The sequence below is a fragment of the Ciconia boyciana genome, chromosome 1 (assembly GCF_034638445.1).
Source record: "Ciconia boyciana chromosome 1, ASM3463844v1, whole genome shotgun sequence".
Lineage (NCBI taxonomy): Eukaryota > Metazoa > Chordata > Aves > Ciconiiformes > Ciconiidae > Ciconia > Ciconia boyciana.
This window is the reverse complement of record NC_132934.1, coordinates 11,531,708-11,554,667: the sequence shown is the minus strand read 5'-3', so window position 1 is coordinate 11,554,667 and position 22,960 is coordinate 11,531,708. Positions and strand designations below refer to the sequence as shown.

General features: G+C 37.5%; 1 protein-coding gene across 6 annotated transcripts in view; it reads right to left on the bottom strand.

Annotated features, from left to right (window-relative positions):
- The window catches only part of CACNA2D1 (calcium voltage-gated channel auxiliary subunit alpha2delta 1), a 440,093-nt gene that overhangs the window by 342,578 nt on the left and 74,555 nt on the right, over positions 1 to 22,960 (bottom strand). For all 6 annotated transcript variants that reach the window (XM_072858469.1, XM_072858441.1, XM_072858480.1 and 3 more), the window contains exon 3: positions 21,258 to 21,374. In XM_072858469.1, coding sequence (XP_072714570.1) covers positions 21,258 to 21,374 — 117 coding nt within the window. The remainder of the gene's footprint in view (positions 1 to 21,257; positions 21,375 to 22,960) is intronic.

Genomic DNA, 22,960 nt, shown 5'->3' with positions numbered 1-22,960 from the left:
CACCTTCCCCACTCACTTGCCCAATCTTTACTCAAAGACATCAAAAAGATACCAGAAACCTTTGCTGAGATTAGATGCAGTTTGAAAAGATGGGAGTTTATTCTGACATAGTGAGAGAGCTTCTAATTATGCAGCTATTTACTATCATCATAAATTTAATTCTATATAACAGAATGGAATTCTGTAGTTCCCAAGCTGACAAATGGTTGTCAGTAAAGAAGCAATTAGCAGTATAATGTTTGTGTGAACATGCCGACTATCAGAGAGTATAGAAACAAGTGTAAAATAGTCTTTTCTAGGTATTGAGGCCACTGTGAAAATACATTCTGTTGAAAGCATGCAGTAGTAGCATATGAGTAGGAACAACTTCCAAGTCACTGCACAAGAGCAACTTGACACACAGACATCTCAATGGAACTGCAGGAAAAAAAGCTCCCCTGCTGAACTGAACATAGCTCACCGCTAAATAATAAATCAGAGCATGTAGTCAAGCATCCTGCAAAAGATTGGCCAAGAAAGCCAACAGCATCCTGGCTTGTATGAGGAATAGTGTGGCCAGCAGGACCAGGGAAGCGATCGTCCCCCTGTACTGGGCACTGGTGAGGCTGCACCTCGAATACCGTGTTCAGTCTTGGCCTCCTCACTCCAAGAAAGACATTGAGGTGCTGGAGCGTGTCCAGAGAAGGGCAACGAAGCTGGCGAAGGGTCTGAAGCACAAGGCTGATGAGGAGCAGCTGAGGGAACTGGGGTTGTTTAGCCTGGAGAAAAGGAGGCTGAGGGGTGACCTTATTGCTCTCTACAACTACCTGCAAGGAGGTTGTAGCGAGGTGGGTGTTGGCCTCTTCTCCCAAGTAACAAGCAATAGGACAAGAGGAAATGGCCTCAAGTTGCACCAGGGGAGGTTTAGATTGGATATTAGGACAAATTTCTTCACCGAAAGGGTTGTCAAGCATTGGAACAGGCTGCCCAGGGAAGTGGTGGAGTCACCATCCCTGGAGGTATTTAAAAGACGTTTGGATGAGGTGCTTAGGGGCATGGTTTAGTGGTGGACTTGGCAGTGTTAGGTTAATGGTTGGACTTGATGATATTAAAGGTCTTTTCCAACCTAAACAAATCTATTATTCTATTCTATGATTCTATGAAAAGCATATCTCATTCCTGCATCTCTGCCACTTCATGTCCTTCCTACAAATTCTAACCATGGCCAATAGCTGATGCAGCTGTAGTTGCATCTGACACCACAATGAAGATGTCTTACCAGACTTATTTCATTTAAACAGCATAAGCAAGAATTTTACTAATAATTCATGAGACTATCCAGAGTATAACTAACTACTAAGAAAAAAAAACAACCAAACAAGCACAGTATTGTGTTGTGGCTAAGAGTAGAGAAGCACAAAGTTGATGAGCCTTTTATAGTAAATCATGCAAGCCTCCAAAGCTCAAACCTGTTCTAAAGAATGTTTTATATATACATATATATAAAAATATAAATGCAATTCCAAACCACCAGTTCAGTTTAGGTCCAGACAATCTGACAAGACTAAATTAGCACTAGTTCCCTCCCACGTAAACTCCTTTAGTATCACTGTAGAAAGCCTGACTGCAGCAAGGACGTGTTGTACCCCCATCCCTCCCTTATCCTGAGAGTGGAATTTTGTAATATTAGGAAAAGAAATTTTGAATTGCACTAATATTTATATAAAAAACATCCCCACCTGCTTTCAAGATCACTGAGTTGGAAAATACCAAATCCTTAACACTAAGAGCAATGGGTCTCCTACCTGAAGAGTCTTTACAGTAGCTTAACCTAAATTTCGTAACTGTAGCTAATACAAGGTGAATATGCACAAAGTACTCCTAAGCAGGAAATAATCAAATTGCAGGCAGACATACACAATTACAAATATTGTGCCCATTTAACATAATATTTCAGTGAGAAACTAGTGGAAGTTCTAAGTCTAGGATAAATCAGATGACATACCATTTCTTTGCACCACATGAATATAATTCTATTCAGTGCTTCCATGATGTTTGTTATTATAGTCACTATTACAATATTTTTATATTTTTTTAATTCCAAGTCATACTATAGACTTTGATTCAAGGAAAAAAATGTCAGTAATACTATTACAAGCTTAATACTAAATCCATGTTTAATTCTGCACAAAATCAGGAACATCGCCTGCAGCCATAAGCTCTGCCTACAATACAGCAATGATTATCTATGCAAATATGTATCTTATGTGAATCTATTGCATATACAGAAAGTACTTTTATGAAATATTAGAACAGTTAAAAACATAACATGCTTCATTAAAAGGTTAAAACCATGAAATCAGTAAGTTAAAGCACCTTATAACAGTACCTATGCTCCACTCTCCCAGCTACAATGGCACATGATTACAGTTATGCTACACCACAGTTCGTACTTCGTAACATTAGTTTTTCCTCATCTTCATCCTCTGTAGTCACCTTTTTAGCATATTCATAGTAAATGCAAAAACTGGCTGTAGCAAGCATTGGCTTTAGAAAATGATAACCTAAAAATAAGATGCATATCGAAAATTAAGAGTTGAGGTTGTAATACACAGGTTACAGAGAAAATATACAGAGAAAATATACAGAAAAATCAGAAGGCATAGAAAGCGATAATCGAGGGTAAAATTACACTATCTGGACTTCTACTTGTGGAGAAAAAACAAAAATATATTCTTAATTAAAACTTTTTTCAGATTAGAGCTTTAAATTTGAAGTTACTACAGTGTACTTTCATTATACTCACACATTTATACATAATATTGTCAAAGTTTTAGTGCACATAAGAAGACAGGACCACATTTAGATATGAAGCCCATGAAATGTGTCATGAGATGAAATACTCTTCCTAGAATTGCAAAATGCCATGGACTAGTCCTTCGACTTCCATTCCCCTCTGTTGCTCATGAAAGGCATGTCCTTAAGATGCTCTGCAGTTATTACTTCTCCTGGCATGTAGACATGACAATGTGTACAGGCTTTGAGGGGAAAAAATCAAAAAAGAGGATGGCTGGGGAGCCGGGAGGGAAGGACTCCTCTGCTGACCCGGTGGGCAGTCCGGCATGTCATTAACGCCGTGGAGGAGAACCCGGTTTGGAAACGCTGAGGAAGTGCCTGGTGGGACCGCATGGTTTACACACGTCAGTATCTTCTGTGTTGCTGAAGGCTGATTCTGTTTGAAATCTACCTGAAAATATTCACCCCTAGGATTTCAACTCAATCTGCTTTTATCACCTTGGGAACAGGTAAACATGCTCCTCTAGCATTTTCTGTTCATTCACATTAATTTTTTTAAAGACCTGGTTAAGCATAAATACATCCTGACAACTCCAGAATACATTTAGACCCTTAAAAAGAAAAAAAAAGCCAGAACAAACATCAAGGGGGATTGCTCACTGCCTGCTCAGCAACAGGAGCGTTACAGCCGCCCACTCCTGCACCATCCGCCCAAACACATCCAGCAAAAACAAAATTATTGCTCCACGGTGCTCTGACTCAGACAAGGTACTTGGGGAATAGCCACTGAATTTAGCAGCAGAGGCTGTCTGTTTAGTACTTTACACTGGATTGAGCATTAGTGAGTCACTGCTGCTGTAACACAAACCAACTTGGAGACAGCATAAAGAGCAAAGGAGAAGAAACCCCGCCATAGCCAGCGTGCAAGCAAAAATTGAAGCTGAAGGGTTATGTAAGGTTCTTCTGTACAAGAGGGCAAGACCTAAAGCATCTCTTTGGTTTTGGCAAGTGTTCCCTGCTAGCTCCTTGGTGGGGGGAAAAATCTCCTTCATAATAAAGGTGCAACCTGCTGAAATCTGTAACAGGTCACACCACAGAAATATTTGAGGAAATATTCTCGAAACATAACCACCGATGAATTTCAGGTTTGTTAACTACATGTAAAGAAATACATACTTTTCCTCAGCAATGTCAGAGCTGGATGTAATGAAGATGTCAATGGCGGAATCTAGAGGGGAACACCCTTGTCCCATCCTCATATGACCCACTGAACACTGCAGTGACCACGTTACTCCAGGCTGGGAACCCAGCTCCCTTCGCTCTTCGTCATGCTGCCTGCCCTAATAAGTTCACCACTGCACACAAACATTTTCCCCAGTACTAATTCAACAGGGCACAAACCAACAACTTCTTATCTTTGGTCTGGAGATAATTTCAGAATTCATGGAGTCAGGAGAGTGCATTATGGACTCAGGTTCAAGGAAAAGTACAAACTCTGTTGTTCTGTTTTGTTCTAGCATTCAAAGGGAAAAAAAAATCTAATTACTTCATCACTTATTTTAACACCACATGAAAAGTAGCAATATATGAACAATTAGATTTTCCATAATTATACCTGTCATATTTGCATAGAACAAAATTTATTGCCTAGGGGTAGTTTTAATTACAATCAAGTGGTGGGTGATTGAAGTTTTAATAAGAAATATTGAACTGAAAATACATTAAATCCCGAAACAATTCTATAAAAAAAGCAATCTTTGTCTCAGACTGGCAGAACTTCTCTTGTTATTAAAAAATGAAAAACTTGAAATGGGTTAATGATGTCACTGTTAACTAAATATAGGCAAGGTGTTCAAAACTCACACAATGCATTTCTTTCAGCTTGTAAGGAAAGAATTTGATGCTGGCCTGAAAAGAAAAAAAAAAGAAAGAAAAAACCAAAACAAACCAACCAAACAAACAAAAGCAAACAAACCAACCAAAACACCCAAAACCCCACTAGGAATTCAAGCTGCTTTAATATGGAAGGCACAGTCCTTAAAATAACTGTTACACAAAAATAGTATTTTCTCATAACTAAACTAGACATCACCACACTTTGTCTGAATGTGTTATGTTCTGTACTCACCTATAACAGTGGCTTCTAAATGATTTGTATTTGTGAGAACCCTTCATATTGATGTTTTTTAACTATTTTGAAAATTAGTATTATATAAAAGTTAATTTCTCTGGCAGTCACAATTCAATGCAAACACTGAAACATACTTGTGGATTCATTCCTGTCCCTTGGGAACTGCTGCTTTAGGTCTTCTACTAGTGGTGATTTTGTTTGACAAAGATCATGTCCATCATCTTGGAAGAACAAACTGACTGGTTTTGTGTTTGCAGAATATTAGCAGAATTTTGTAAATACAGTGTGGAAGGTACCAAAGACATAATTTATAAAGGGCAAAAATAAAATAATATTTAAAAAACATAGAAATTAAGAGCCTAGAACAAGACTAAGGAGAATGTAGCCAAAAAACAATACTTAGGAAAAAGCTTATTTACTAACTTTGCTGGCATCAAAAGTTCAGAGAATCTGAGCAGAGGCTTCCCTAGGTAACTGTATGTCTGACTTTAAAAGGGCATTAGCAGAAGTGCAAGAGCAGCTACCTACACTCCAAATACCCATCTACAACACTTAATTCAGAGATGCCATGCCTAGTACGTGTTCTGACTAACTGCCATACTTCTTTGAGATGTCTTGCAATGTAAAGAAGATGGTGATGATGTTTAAATTTATACAGAGACCAATGGGAAAAGATTTTACTCTCATCTAGCTGAGTGCTATAAAAACTAAGATCCAAGCCCTCCTGTGTCATCCTCCCTCCTAGTTCCATGAATCCTCCGTTCCTCACACAGTGGCTCAGCACTGGTAGGATGGAGGAATAACCAAGGAAGAATAGTGTATTTCCGTTCAGTCTAGCTTGTAATTAAGTGATCACAGCACTCTTTTGGGGGGTGGGAGACAAACATAAACCTTCTTAGACTGAAGATAAATTTGATCTCAGATCCCTAATTTCCTAGACAGCCATTTGAGTTATGGAATCTTCTTCCAAACATATTAAAAAAGAAAAACTTACAAAAAAACCCAAACAAACAAACAAACAAACAAAAACCCCAAAACCCACAACATCTCTGTAGCTACCAATCCTAAGTAGAATATTTCAGTCTCTGATCCTGAGGAAATTAAGATGACATCTTGCAACATTGACCCAAATGGCAATGCTCCAGACAGAGGATTTCAGTTGCATCTATGTAAGACATCCTGTGTTTAGCATGTATATACCTGTCCTTTGGCTGTGCTCATCTCATGTCAATATGCCAAAGGTGGAATTTGGACCTAGGTGACTCCATGTTTCTGATTCCACCAGGACAGTCAGGTGTGTTAATATCAGGCATACTTTGGAGACTTTTCAGTCTTTGAAGCTAGTGCAGCAAGAGTCTCCTTCCCTCTGAACACTAGGAACAGTCATGTAAACATGTTTGTAGAGAGACCACTGGGGACCACTTCCACCTCCACGTGAGTTCATAAATCAAATCCAAATATACAGTGAATCTGAGCCCTTTAGGAATATAGTTGAAGAGCATCAATTTGTATCTGCTAAGCAGCTGTATAAAAGGGAGTGAAAAATGTTCCTGGACAGCCCTTGGACTTTGAAGAAACCATGCCTTCATCACATTGACATATCATAAAATGTGTCATCACCTTGTTTCTTGAAGCTTCCCCATCAAAGGGAATCTTTTAATTCAACAAAAGGATTAACATAAAAACCTGTGAAATACCTCAGCCTCTGCTGATTAATAAAGCTTTTTGCAGGAGAAGCTTATGTTTGTTTATCTGCAAATTTACAGTTGAATCACAGAAAGTTAGAAATTGCAATTTAGACCTTCAGGAAATAGCACAAAACAGTTTATTACACTGCTTTCCTTCAGCATATCCTGCTTTCTGAGCTTTTCCACAGAGACTTATGGTGCAAGGAAATTGCTGGGTTCCTGGGGAATTTTGCCTTTTGTACTAACAAGTACATCAGAAGTCAATATTGTAAAGAAAGCTGTCAGGAACTCCCTTAAGGAAAGTTTTAACATGGAAATTCCACTAGAAAGCCCAGAAGGTGTGATAAAGGTGGCAGGTGGACACCTTAAATTAGTAAGGGAGAAAAACCTATGAAAGAAAGATGCCAGGTGAACACACTACCTGAATCTCCTTTACACTTTCATGAAGACAGAAATTCAGTATTTCTTCTTAACTCGCTCTGCAGCAAGCTGTTTCCAAGGATTCAAGCCCTGCTGATCTGATTCCTTTAAAGCTTACTTGGAAGAGCCCCAGATTTACCTGCACTCTTTCCCAAGGGTCCCAATTAGCTGCATGCCTGAAATCCTGGCACAAAGCGTGCTACCAAAATGCTTGAGGAAAAACTGAAATATTCCAGGAAACAATTTGTTACACTATTGAACCCATACTGTTATCCTGTCCTACAGTGCATTTAAGGATACTGCAGCTATATAATAAGCATTATGGGCATGCTGTAGATGGCTACCATAACACTCAGAAAACAAAATCCTTTAGAGAAAGGGAAAAAAAAATAGGAAGACTGTTTCAAAGAAAAGACTATTCAACTACTCATTGTTGGATGTTAATTTACCAAATTACGTGACCAGCAACCAACCCAAATGTGGGGTTTTATCTTTTACTTCTGCAAAGAGCAAGAATCTGAAATGGGTTTAAAATCAGATTCTGATACCCATTCTGCAATTCAATAGGCCCTTATTGCAGCAAGAGTTCAAAGTTGAAAGTTAGTCTGATGCATGTACATATTTCATGAGTCAAAACTGGCATTTTAAAATTTAATCTTACTCTGGCTCCACAGTAACAATTATTGCATTCAGCTCAATCTTACTAAAAATTTGACCTAGAAAAAAGTGGAAAAAACATCTGGAGAAAATGAATAGTTTCACTGTAGCAAAATACTTCAATTTCTCATTAGGGAAAGAAAAAAAAGATTTAACTACACTTATCTTCCAAAGTAAAAAATACACCAAAAATAATTAAAACATTTTGGATTTGGATAACATTTATTTAGATCTGAATTTATTTTATTTTTTATTTAAAATATTTTATCTGGTTGGTAGTGATTTGCTGTTGATTTTTCTTGTTGGGAACTGCTTGTCTGAACACCTACCACTACACATGTAGTTGCAACATCTGAGCATTTTGTCATAATCTTCTGATTTTAGGCCTGCCAAAGAATTATGTCTGAAGTCAGAAGAGAAATGAGGGAAATCATGTGCTGAAAAATGAATGCCCTATTCCATTCCATTCCATTCCATTCCATTCCATTCCATTCCATTCCATTCCATTCCATTCTATTACCAGTCATGTTCTAGAAGAGGACCTGGAGCCTGATGCAGGCACTCAAGACATGGTAGAAGAACCTCCTGCACTGTCCCTACGCCTCTCCTCTTCCAAATACTTATATAAAATGATTATGGAAGTAGCTGCTATGAAACAGTTATGCATTCTCTGTAAGATAGCATGCCAAGGAGAAGGCTGACAGCAGATATGGCTGAAGTTACATACTAAATGCCAAAACTGTGATGTACCAAGGCTGGCAATACTGGACCAGGAAGTACTCAGTGCAACTAGTCAGAGATCCATTTAGAACAAATAAGAGAAAATACTTTTTTACCCCTAAAGAGTGAGGTCTTGGAACCGTTTACTACAGGATGTCATGGAGGCAGATAGTACAGGCAGGTTAGGGGCTAGGCAAATTTAGGGGTAAGTTCACTAATAGATACTGAAGGGAACAGGCAGAGACGTCCTCTTTGAAATTTCTAATCCAAAAACTGTGAACACGGAGGGATTACATGCATAATCGACCATGGATACTGGCAAGGCTTGTATATTCTCCTTACCCAGCATCGCCCCATGCCAACATCAGGACAGACTACTGACTACACAGGCTACCGCAACCCAGCAGGGCATTTCCTATGCTCTTATCCCGTAGACTACCCCCTGGCTTCAGTTATCACTCCCACCAAAAAAATGAGGTCTTTGTATTTTTCTGGAAGGAAAAAAAAATCTTTGTGGACCTTGAAACTGGTGATAAATGTAACTTGCAGCTTCAGCTAGCAGGAAACCACAATGGTTCTACTTTAATGAATAAATTTCATTAGTTCTGTCATATACTTAAACAGTACCAAGTATCACCAACCCCATTCAATGCAGAACAGAGCCTTGATAAATCTGTAATTACTCCCTTCCACATACCTACTAGCAGGGAAGGAAGGAAAAGGAGCACCAAGGAAGATGAACATGTGAAAAAGGCACAGAAAAACAGAGGGCATGTCAGATAGATAGTTCTTTCTGCTGTTCCCTGATGAAATCTCTGCCTTGCCCCAAAAGGTCTGTTTCCAGCATTACATATTGATTATCAAAGGGAACATTGCCGTGAGCACAGAGCAGTGAAATAGTAAGCCTGGAGACCCAAAAGTCCTTGACAATTTTGTACATAACCACTAGGAAGGGTTCCATTTGAAATACTCTAGCTTTCACCTGCATTTGTGCTTTAATTCTGCCCTCTGAAATGCAAATTGAACTGAACAATTCAACTGAACAATTCAAACGTTTTGAGAACTTATTAAAACTCTTACAGAAATTCTTACAGAAAATGTTGCAATCAAGAGTTGCCATATACGATTTTTTTTAATTAAGATGGAAATAAAAAAAATCTCCTCTTGTCATTTTTTAAAAGTGTTTATATTACTAATGCATTCTGTCTACTAAAAAAAAATTTAGTTGTCCTTTTGTTACAACACTGACTTTTAAGGCTGTTTGTTAGAAGTATGGGAAGCAACATTTCCTAGAAGCCACCATTGGTTAAGGAAACCTGTGGAAACACTACATGTCAGCTGGACTATGGTATGAAGATGTACTTTGTAGAAACTTTCCTTATTATTTATTCACTGTACAACTATTATACAAAGTAGTCTAGAACACACAGTCTAAAATGATCTTATTCAAAGACAATGTGTTTTTCTACAGTTGAAGGTATCACTAGAAATAGAACCAGGAATTTACAGATTTCACAGCATATTTAGAAAACAGTGATTGTGTCTTGAACACAGGTACCCTGAAAAGTATTTACGAGGGGAAGTGAGTGAACAATTCAACATGAGCTAGTGTGATGCTGTAGCAACACAGTCTAATTTGAACTTTTAACATGGGGAATGCGGAAAAAGAGAAGCAAAGGGTACAAAGCATTCCACTGAGACAAATACCAGAACCGTGCATACAGTCAGGTATCAATGTTCTTGAAGAAAAGATACTGAAAGACAAGAGAAGATGCAGGAAAGAGTCCCCAAATTATCCAAGACCTGGGAAAAAAAGGCATCACAAAGACAGAACCTAGGCTTAGAGAGTTGTGTACAATACACAACTACTGTACAAAAGTTTATGTATAACTTGTACATGCTAGTTTGGACCACTGAAAACACCACTTACATTTGGTTCTTCTCAGTAATGTTTAATAGAGCTTTCAGCAAATAAGTGGAGTTTTCATTTCACAGAGGATTTTAAAATTTTAAAATTCAATTTTGTTGTGGTTGAAAGAGTAAACTTAGTGACTGAAGGAAAGATTAGGACTCTTGGGAGGGTTGGCTAAACAGCATTAGGGTATGGAAGCCAACACTTGCAATGCTCAACAACTCCTATATTTTCCTTCAGTCTGTTTAGATAGGCAACTTTGCATTAAACCAGACAAATTTGAGCAAATTAAACTACTAGCATGAACTACTGTGATTTTGAAAAATGCATGTTTTACCATGGAAAATCATTCTTCTGTAAAATTTCCAACTAGCCACAGTGGAAAACAGTCTTACACCAATAAATACATCAATGTGTTTTTTGTTTCTTGGGCAGACAATCTGAATGGAAGTCATCAGACCAAGAACTAAGCAAGAAAATAGTTCTCTTCACCTATCAGGCAGAAGCACATACAAGGAAAACAAAAATGTCTTCAGGAGAAGAAGCTGCCTGAGGGTAAGCCTCAGCTAAGAAGGGTAGCAAAGCCCTGGAGACAAAAACTGGGACAAATCCAAGAAAAGCAACAACAGAGGTTTGGGTTGCATTGTTTTCTTTTTAAATCTGAGCTTCTGAAGCTGAAAAAGTAACTTTGTAACCAAAGGAAACCAAAAGAGTTATTTGGAGCAAGATTTCCCCTTTCACAGCTGCTACATCAACCCCCCGGCTTAGGGTAATGCTCGCTGTAATGAGGCTATGCACCTGCAGAACATCTTTCACAAATGAAATTTCAGTATCCATAAACCTAGACAAAGAAACCTGCTTGTAACAAACACATGAAGAATCTCCCACAGGGAGTTTAAAAAACACAACCAGTGGAAAATTAGCCACGGTCATTTATTTTGTAACCAATTTGCCCAAGTGAATATATAAAAGAGACTGAATGGGAAAGAACTGCTACAGCTATAGGTGCTCCTCATTTTTCCCCATACCAAATGTGAAAGCAACAAAGAAGCTATGCTATCAGTGACAATCTACCGTGTAAGGAGAAAGAAAAGTTAAATTGTGAAGCTGATCATCCAATAATATTATTTGCCACAAGCTCTTTTTAGCTTTCATCATCTCAGTCACACTTAGAAGCTCTAACTGCAATACACTGTGCTAGCAGGACAGAGATTCAGCAGGTGTCTCTCTAAGCTAGCGTACTAGATGCCATTTCAGCACTATATACAGTTCAGGTTCACAAAAATCAAAACGATGGCTCATGGCTATCTATGAGGATATGGGAAGTGGGAGGGACGACCCCCTCTTTATCTGTCAACAAGAATACAAGATCTGCAGAAGGCAAATCAAGTAAACCGTGGAAAGAAAAAACATGGAAACAGGTGATATTTGTAAGAACTCTCATTGCAAGCCCTCTGATTTATTTTTCCAGACTTTTATGATGCCTGGTGAGGTATGTGAGTTATGTGAATCTATCATCTGAGGCATAATGTTGCATCTATACAACCCAGATTTTGGATAATAAAACAAGACTCAAGGCAAGACAAGCAAAAACAAATTCAAACATCTGACGTGGACAAGTTGACAAATGTTTGACTTCATAAGTGTCATGTCTCGCTAGCTGTCATTCCAAAACACATTTGCTTCAGCAACTACAACCAACTTTCTAAATAGGCTACATTTATATCTGGAAATTTAAGCAAAGTTCATACAGGCCAGTGGACTCAGTATTATAGTCTAAAAAAGTATATGTAAAACCTTTTTCCTAGTGTGCAAATCTTCCAGTGAAGCTAGTTTTAAAAGTGCAGTGTCAGTCTTAAACTCACCTGCAAAGTTCCCACCATATCTGAAGTAGCTATTTCTGCTATTTGGACCAGCTCTAGTCATGGACTGAAATCTAAATTTAATGCTGCAAAAAGGAGATGACAATGTCTATTCTGAATACTCGCAGGAAGAATCCAGAAATAAAATTTAGAAATTTTCCACCTCAATGAATTACTCAGTATGTAGAGAATTGATGGAGATATAAAAAGTAGACATATAAATAGACCTAGAGTCCTAACTCTGTAAAATTCTACAAAATACATAATGGAAAAGACTTAAAGAACCAAGACATACTGTCATGTAAAAACATATGGTATGCATGGTCTTACAGTCCTTACAGAGAAAAGTTTATTTTATTTGTATTTTTCCAAAACATCAGTATTTTCCTGGTAGGTTATGGGCACAACTAAAGCCATTTGGTTTCTGATGCTGGTACACACTTTGTGTAATCTTTTCACTATATATCTTTTCCTATAGCCCAAGAGCCACCTCCAGCTTGAAATGAAAAGTTAAAATAAAATAATAAAATATTTTGAAATATTAAAGAGAAGAAAAAGCCACAGCCTAACAATTCCAAGGAGAAAATGAACGTTAGAGTGGAAAATAACACAAAGCCTGTGTACATGGCACAAAAACACGCAAAGACAAAACTTTTTTCATCTTTGACTGGTAATTTAATCTGGTTAATTTGCTCTTTTCCATCCATGTAGGCTTCCTCTTCTTAGAAGTCAGATCTGAAATTGTTTTGGTAAATGACCCAGCACACAAAGTCTATTGCCAGCTTCATTATGATGGCCAGCTTCTCATATAACAACTAACAAAAAAATACTAATAAAATGTGGGAAAGTGTTGCTTGCTGGGAGACTAACCACAATTCAAGCTATTTTCCTTCTCTGAATTTCTCCAACTTGAGCCCTTTCCAACACAATTGTCTAACACTGCCTCTAACTGGCAACTGAGTCAAAAGGGTAGAAACACCTGAAAATAAAAAACCAGAAGTTAAGAGAAGGTAGCAGCAAATTTATCAAGACATGAATTATGCTTCTTTTTGTACTGAAATCAGTTTTGAAATCAGTTCTCAACAAGGCTTACGTTCTTAAAATCAGACAGGAAAGAGAGGAAGGGAAAGACATTTTATCTTGATGAACCTTCTGACGCTACCACAACTCAACAGTAAAACTGAGACCTCTCCCTTTCTGTGTTGATTCTATGGCTATTCCATGCATAAGGAACTAATAGGGAAACATCAGGTGCCTCCATCAACTCAAGACCTAGCTCATCAGTGTCTTCTAATGACAAAATCACAACATTTACCGTGTCATCATTTGCAAAATAATGAGGGAAGTCAGAATCACAGATTGCCCTTAACTTTAGGAGGATCCAAACTACACCTCTGGAGAATGGCCTAATTGTCATGTGAAAGGGGAAGGACCCTGGCCCTCACAGCCTGAGACTAAGAACAAATGAATTTAATGCATTTGAAGGGAGGGCAATGAAGGCTGAGGGCAATTGTTAGCATCAAAAAGTTATTTTTGCACAGATTATATTGTGGATTGGAGGACTTTAGCCTTGTGATCAGAGGACTTAAACAGGAAGGAAAAGAACTGAGTTGCAAATCCTCTTCCCTGGTCAGATGTTTTGTGTATTTATCTTTTAGATTAGAAGATAACTGGAAAAATACTTATTTCCAGTATGCACAATGGAATATAGTTGAGATGGAGTTTCAGCACACCTGCACAAGTGTGTCCAGATCAAGATATGTATCCATATGTATACATAGGTATTTTCATTCCAGAGACCTAGCCCAAGCCCTCACGGACTGATTAGCTCTAATCTTTAGATTACCATGCAGAAGTGGTGGACGCCACTATTAGGTGGGACTATTTAGGCTTCTTTGGAATTTCTGGTGGAGCTTAGGAAACTGGTGGCTGAGCTGCAACAGAGCCCAAAGCAAGAGATGCTGCCCAGTGCATGTTCTGCTAAATGAGTGGACAACTTCAATTTATCTATAGCATATTATAAAAAGTGGAAAGATAACTTGTTAGTACAGGCAATTTAAGATTAGCAGACCAGAAAGTAGGTGTCCCATAGTGTTTTCAAGGATGTTAGGTGGGTTTTAGGCATCTAATCAAAACTCAGGCTAGAGTTTTGGATGCCTTCCAAAAACCAGTAGTATCAAGCACACCTACAAAATTTATTTTAGTTTTATAGGTCTTTCAGGCTACAGAAAAATTCCCAACCCTATTTAAAGTGCACAGCTTCTCTGCCCAGGAAGCTCAAAATATGTTATAACACATGTTTATTTAAGCTTCCCAGTTGTATTGTGAGACATTGAAGCCTTATTTCAGGCGGGCAGGGAAATACTAAGGGATCTGGACACACTTGCACAGCTGTGTTGAAATTGCATCTAAACTAGCAGATAAACATTCTGAGCTCCTCATTCGCAGACACAGTTGTGCACCTTGGACATTTCCCAAGAGCACGTAGAGGGAACCTGTCTCCTAGCACACAATCTGTGCCTCAGTTTCCATGGAAACTCAGTTGCCTCAGTTTTCAGAAGAAACCCAGGCATAAAGGCTAGAATGAAGATATGATGTCTCTGGTTGAGATGTCTGAAGAAATCTAGACAATAAGGTGCAAATCTACATGTAACTCTTCTTTGTCTGCACGCAGCCTAAGAAGCCAAGGGTAGCGACTAGTACTTTCCCTTGAATGACCTTAATGTAAGAGTTTAAGAGTTAAAAGGAAAAACAAATAACCCCACAGCAAAACAAAGCAACATTAAGCAGGAATTTGGCAGTGAAAATATGATTGTCTCTCATTCTCCAGTGAAATGTATTTTAATGGAACTTGGGTGTTTGCTTTACACAAATGGTTATGCTGTTGCTTTAGAATATGGGCAGTAATTAAAGAAAAGTTTATTAATAAATGCACTCTGAGTGTACATCGTGGTGTTGACAATAAGCTACAGACACTGAGGCTTTGCAGAAAGAGGTATTTCACTGTGGAAAAGAAGATTTGCAGGGGAATATGCATACATCTTAATTTTGGATAGGAGGACAAGTAGGATTCATCTCAAAGGATTACACAAACAAGTAGCCAACAGTAAAATAATTTGCGAATGCAGAAAGGGATCTTATCTAAGCAAGAAATAGGACATTTTGACCCTGTTTCCAAAATTTTCTGCAGGCTGTGCTTACAAAGACTGTTAGTAGGTGTTCTTTATTAACCATTTTCTCTCTTAATTTTAATTTTCTGTCACCTGAGAGATCCAAACTTGCTTACTCTCTTCAACTGAAATATAACAGCAAAAATGAGCAAGAGGGTAAAACTGCAGATTTTCCTGCCGTAGAAGATTAAGGATGCTTCGTGATACCTAGTGAGTGATGGGCTGCTCAGATGGGCAGAGGAAGGCCAAGGGCTGCACAACTAACGACTGCACACTGCACAAGAGTGAAGCCGCACCGTAGATTTAGTGTGCAGCACTGGTTTAAACGTTACTTTAAGATAAGTCATGCTTAATTTCCCTCACGACACAATGCCTAAACAGAAAACAAAACCCCAGAACAGTCTTCTGCAAAGCACTGAGTTTTTAAAATACACCTTTCTGAATACCACAATTCACAATTTTAAATTTTAAAGTGTGACAACAAAAATTAGGATCTTTGCAAATCTTAAACTTATTACAGTATTCTACATGAGTAATAAAACATATATAATAAGTCCATCTCATATATTAATGAGTTTTAAAGGGTTTGGTTTTATATAGACATTAAGAAAATATTTGTAACTCCTCAAACCATATTTTTTAAATATATTACAATGTCAGGTACTCTATTTAGTATTTCTAATGATACTCATCAAATAAATATTTGTATCTTCCAAATACAACTATCCTCACTTTCTTGTATATAGAAAAGTTTTTGTTTAAATGATTTAGTTCCCATCTGAACTGAAAGATTATGATCTATTAGCATGATGTACATAGCTCCAGAAAGCTATTGCACTGATGAATGGAGTAGGAACTTTAAAACAGAAGGTAACTCCAGTGAAAATGAACAGTTAAGGTGCCAGACTGCCTAATGGGCTAGGTATACTATTTGGTGGTATCCTTGGAAAGGTTGTGTACCTGAAAAATGTCCAAGAACCTTTGTGAGTTTTGCCTGTAGTTACTGCAGGATACATTTTCAATGAAACCTCCACCCATCTTCCATTACACACCTGGAAATGCAGGTTGCAATGGTAGCACAGCTAGCCTGTACACCACCTTTTAGCAAGATACAGAGACAGAATATTAACTTGCCCATACCATAGAATCATAGAATGTCTCAAGTTGGAAGGGACCCATAAGGAACATCGAGTCCAACTCCCTGCTCCTCACAGGACCATATGGATACCATATGCATATGGAAATTCCATAATATTGAAATAGTGTGTGCTCAGTAGGGTTAGGCCAGGCAACTATGCGATAATAAACAACAGTAAACAAACAAAAAAAATTATCACTATTTGAACAGGCTCTACTGCAAGACAGTCTTTGACATCCTTGACTATAAGGCTGTTGCCTGCCTCCCTCCTTACTACTTATACCACTCTCTTCCTCCACTACACTTTGCTAGAAAATTCTTCCATTTTCTTTTCCTCCTAACTTTTTCTTCTACATTTTCTAGTAATAGCTATCTAGGAAAGCCCTCTGAGTTCAGATCGGGACTTTCCCCTTTCTCCTTCCCCAGCTAGGTACCTATTTCAACCACCATTTTTAAGCTTTTCCCAAGCATAAATTCATAGACATGAATTTAAAAATATTAATCATATAAAAATAGACTTTTTTCCTTACGGTGGGACAAATGATCTTTGTCCAGATTTTTGTTATAATCTTTTCTCATATAAACCAGAAATGAAATCACAAAGCTCTTCCATGTTACTCAAGCCTTTTGTGTGTAATGCACAGAACCACTGAGTAATTTTACCTTTAAGTCATAGCTAGAGAGTTTTCTAGCAGAAAGTTGCATGAAAACACAAATAAATTGGAATGCAAGAGTTATTTCTCATTTAAAGGTGCTCTTGCAGCTCAAGGGAAGCCAGCTTATTATTAGAAAAGTCATCACTAATATTTACTTGTTATAACCTTGCCCAAAGATTGTTTGTGTAGCATGCCTAGAGAAAATCATGGCATCCCTGGGGTATGCTAGTCTCTGAACAATGACACTGTTGATGTCATTCACTGGCACCTTCCTCGTAGCATCACTGGAGGATGTATGATCCTCTTCCATCATACTCTTTTCAGGATTCAGGTCTTAATTAACACTTTGAGTCATATTAGCCCCAATGGTAAAACCCTCTGTGCAATCATTAGTAACAGTTCCATTCAACTCCACTCCTGATTTCAGAGAAAATGTGACCCAGCAGATTTAAGAAGACTTAAGTTTCAGCTAAATAATTCAGCTTCACTACGTAAAGTTTACAAAATGCCAGCATAAAGATAGTCCTTGAAAAAAGAAGAAAGAGAAATACATATGGAAGGTGAAGAAATTCTCTTAGTAGAAAGTAATAGTTCAGATGCAGGACATAATAAGTGAGTGTCTCCTGTGTATAAAAATAATCTAGAGGAATGTTTAAAATCAGAAGTCATTGAAAGCTCTGATATAAATCCAGGATAACTACAAATAGAAAAGCCAGTATAAATATCTGAGCCATTAGGAGCTCTTAAGATCAGGTGATAGCACCAAAGAAACCAACATGAAGTGATCCAAAATTAATAACCATGTAGAATATGAGTCAGCAAAGAGATCTGACTAGGACTAAGATTAATAAAAGGGTATTTTTCCCCTTAAGTAATGCTTTTTAGGCCTTTTCCTCTTTTCTTTTTTTTAGTCAGACTAAGCCCCTGGGTACATGAATATACACCAGAAATACATTTTTTAAAGAAACAAAGGATTCCCCAGAACAGCTAGCCTTGGCAATGGTTGAGAAAAATGTCTGGATCAGAAATCAGAAGCTAAATCAAACAATGAAAATGATATTAAAAAGCTTAATCAACTTAATAATAACAAAAATAATATTAAAAAGCTTTAAGTCAGTTTTACTAACCTGACTAATAGTCAGGTTATACTCATTTTTTAATACATTGGCATTGGCTGTGTCTGGCATTCGATACAAAAGGAAAAGTAAGTTTTCTCAGGAACCCTCTATGACCAACCACCCCTAGAAAGCTGTTCTGAAGAAAGAGATTTTGATAATTTTTTCACTTTTAAAATGTATGCAGATATTTCTTTTTTTAAAGTAAAAAAAAAAAAAGAAAGGAAAAAACTAGGATATATAGAGAGAAATTAAATACCACTTGCTTAAAAAAAGCACAGTAGGTTACCAAATAGATATAGATATAGATATAGATATATAAAATTAGGAGGTTTATGTGTGTATATATATAATTAGGACATTAAAAGTACACAAAGTTCACAGAGTTTCAGCAAGGCAAATATCTGAGACCTGACAACCTCTGTAAGACAGCTCCGTCCTTCTTGAACTGGAGTAGAGGAATATTTCAATAGGTCATTCCAATTACTTCGCTGCTAAAAGGATCTTACGTATATGTTGTAATCATGTAATTAATGTTTGTAAATGCTGGTGATTCCCAGGCAATAAAAAAAAGGTAATTTAAAAAAAATTTAGAGATGTCCCAACACTGAAGAGAAGCATCATTTATCAGTATTTAAAGGATGGCAAATCAAATTCAGTTGTGTGAAGTGTGGGGGGGGAGCTAAGTAATTTCCACCTGTTTGGGGATGAATCTCACTCTGCGTGAAGTGGCAAGATTGATAAAGATGTCACGCAGAAGTCTTGCTGACACGCATCCTGAAATGATGGCATGCAGCTAAAAATATTAAGTATTGTACATTCACTGCAGCACTGGCAGTAATGGCAACCCCAAACATTAAAGACATCATGAGTCACATCCTCCAAAATAATAACATTGGTTTTAAAGTCGTAAGTCTTTACCCACTAATACATCTGGAGGACTTTTTATTTGCCTTCAAGATGCATTGACTTGATCATTTAAAATTACCTGAGAAGTTCTGAATACTACAAGACTTATTTAAAAAAAAAAAAAAAAAAGAGCAACTGGACTGAAGGAACATCCTTCTTCTAATTTAATCTTTTATGTCAGAGAACTGAATTGTATTACCCTTTTCAAAAAGTGACCATGGGCTTGCCTAAAATAAAGTAGGCACCCTTCTTCCACATTCACAGAAAAACTGCTCTGGAATCTTTTCTAAAGTAAGCATGAGATACTTATATAATTTTCTTAAAGTTTTAAGATCAAACCACCAGAGACACACACAAACCCCTACATTAATCTGGAGTCTCAAGAAAACATAAGATTTGGCTGTGATAACTGAAAAACGTCAGACTTATATGGGTTGATGGGAAAATGGTGGAAAAACTGCTGTGTTCACAAAGGTCTGCAAATGATTTATAATATTTTGCAATAATAATACAAAGTCCACAGAGTGCTACATAAACACATGCCCACCAAGTTAAAACAGGAAAACAAACAAAAAAATCATGTCTGTTTTACACTCATTTGACTGAAGGAGGGAAGCTTTGGCCCAGATAACGCTGATGCACATTGCGTGTTAGGGAACTGGAAGAGTGAACTCCTGCCAAGAACAAAAAGGCAGGAAAATGGGTACCTCCTGTGGTGCCTATGCACGGACAATGGACTAAGCAAAATCTCATCGCCTACAAGAAGGCTAGTCCACAGGATAGCGTGCAGCAGCAGTTTCACTCTCAGATTCATTCTGCAGCTGCCTGAAACTGTACTGATAAAAGGACTGCTTGGGTGGGACTCATCTCCCCCAACTTTACACATCTACAGTATAGACATTTACATTGAGGCTGCTCTGATAGAGAAAGAGAGAAGTAAGTATTTCTGGGCTGTAGTTCATCCCATTTTAAAGTCTTATTCAGAACATGTCAGGTCAATCCTGACTGAGAAGTGCCTGTTTTATTCCACTGAACAAAAAAGGAGCTTAGGACGACCAGCTGAGTAGATGTCTACAGTTAGGTGAATTAATCCCTCTTTCTTCTCTCTTTCACTTTAAATGACACGTCCAAACTCATCTGCAAGTCTATGTGGATATGTAATTGCTCAGGGAATCCCAGTCTGCTGTTCCATCCTTTAAACCCGTTTCTGATAGCTCCACTCTGTAAAAAGCATGTTTATGAATTCATTCGGATCCCCCCGTGCATATTTGGTCAGTATCTTCTGAAAAGCACTCCAAACTCTTATACGAGTCAGAGTGATGAGAGTAGGAATCATAAAAAGCAATTATGCAGGTTTGGTGTCTTACAGGATAGAAGAAAAAGGGACTGCTGGCAAAAGCACTTTAAAGAAATAACTACTTCTTATTTAAAGCATAAAGAATCATGAGGTTACAATGCAGCATGGTCTTCACACTAATAGTTCAGGATTAACTTTGCTGATACGAAACATGATCGAAATACAGATTAAATTAGCAGCTCAGAAATAGAATAGGTATGGAAATGAATCTGATTCACACATGGCTACATTTGTTGAAGGAGAAGAATTAGTTGCTACCATCAAGAAAGACTGAGTAACTAAAAAGACGAAGAGACCAAATATCAGCAGATGTAGTTAGCAATAATATCAAAATGAACATCATGACTTCAAAGATACCATTATTTTTAAATCACATTTAAAAAAGCTCTACTTCTTGTTTCCCCAAGATCACTACTGACTGCAGAGTACAGTGATCTTCAAGTCATAAACATTCATGTGCGTCACTTAGAGGAATATTTTCCAATCTATTTATAACTTGATTTGTTACTTGGCCATGGTTCCTAATCTGTCCATCAATATTATAAGCATCTGCCCTATGCCAATGAACTAATGAGTTCATTTTCTACCATGAAGTCACGAGCCATCTTTCTACATGTCATGTCCTGTACACATCAGGCTGACACTGCCTCTAAGTGTATAGACAGGAAAAATAACAATAAAAGCATGTTTCAATAATAAAGATTTTTTAAAAATTCTAAATGGAGAACCTAACCCATTAGTACTCACCACCAAGGCTTTAGACCTGTTACTCAGAAGTTTTTCAATGTCTCTGGCTGCAATTTCCACTAGCTGACGAGGGTTGTTGGCTTCTACAGTATACAAATCCCTGTTTTTCAAATAAATCTGCAAGAGGAAAAAATTGAAATAAATCAAAATGGCAACAGACATTCAAAATAAGCAAAGTGACTTGACAGAATAGGCATCAAGATGTCCTCTGTTCTTATTGGAGAGCTTCAGAAAGACTATTGCTAGGAAAATGCAAACATGCCCTGTGAAAGAAATACTTCACCTTTTTGTCTGACAGGTAGAAGGTGTCTCTAAAAATCATTTAATAAATCTTCAAAACTGACTCTTTCTAGTGACGGACTATTCAATTGCTAAATGCTCAAGGAATCGGATTCCCAGAGAGTGCTGAGAGAAAAGTAAAATGGAGATCCTTTAAAATGACTGAAGTTGAAATCAAATAGTTATTGCTGAATTTAATCCTTCCTTGAATGCTGAACAACAAACATGCCGTTTGAAGTAAATCATTTAAGTTATGCTAACGTAATCGGTTTAGTCCCTTATCTATTTATTCATATTATAGAGTTAGTATTCATGAGGAAAGGAGAGGAAGAGGAAGAAAACAAATAAGAAAAGAGGAAAAAAGGAAAAATTCAAAAAAAGGGAAATGGGGAAAAAACGAAAGGGGAAAAAAGATGGGGGAAGAGGGGAAAGGAACTATAATCATGTTTCTCCTCTATCATGAATAAAGGTTATCTCTGGTGAGGAGCCTTTAACAGTTTCCAAAGCAGAACACATATATAAAGGAGATAATTTGATTTGTTAAACAAAGCCACTACAATGAAATGCACGCAACCACAAGAAGTAAAGAAGACAAAAGTAGCAAGAAATCCATTTGCCTATCTCTGTCCTACTAGAACTGGATAAAGAAAAAATACATTATTTGGGGATTTGGGAGAAAAAAAAAAATAAAAAATAAAAAAAACGTGGATACCTTATGGCTAGATGGGCAAATGGGGAAAACTAATTTATGCAACCAACAGATGGCCTGAGTTTACTCAAGTACTCTGCCTCTCCGCAACGCTGCCTGGTGGGGGCTGTGCTGTCTCCCGGGAAATAATTCCAGGCACAGGCAGGAACGGGTCCAGCGCTAATGCACTGGCTGCCGTCCAGCACAAGAACCGAGAAACTGCACACCAGACTGTCTACCAGCCCCGCCAGGTTTCTCAGGTTAAAGCTATGGAGACCTTAAAGAAACTCACCAAAATATGTCTCTGATGCTTGTGGCTGATGGGTATTTATCACCAATAAATTTCTGACAACTGCAGTTATAGCTGCAAATTTTTGTCAGGCATGTCTCATAAGCTGTCATAGGTTTTCATCACTTTTGAATTTCACAGCACTTATGTTGGGTTTTGGGTTTTTTTCCTTCAGAAGTACAGTCTTTCCTTTCCATCAGTAACTGAGTAATTGGAATATGCTTTAATTCTTCATATAGTAGCAATTATTTTAAAAAATCAGTGCATCATGAGCAGAAAACCACTACAAAAGAAGATAGTGTCTAATGAACTCAGATTACAGTTTGGATATTTTTGAGGTGCTTGATTTTCAAAATTGCCACACAGAAAGTGTACCTCAGCTATAATCCAAAATCTTTTTTTTATTTTATTTTTAGGACAGATTTTAATAGTAGAAATGGTCTATAG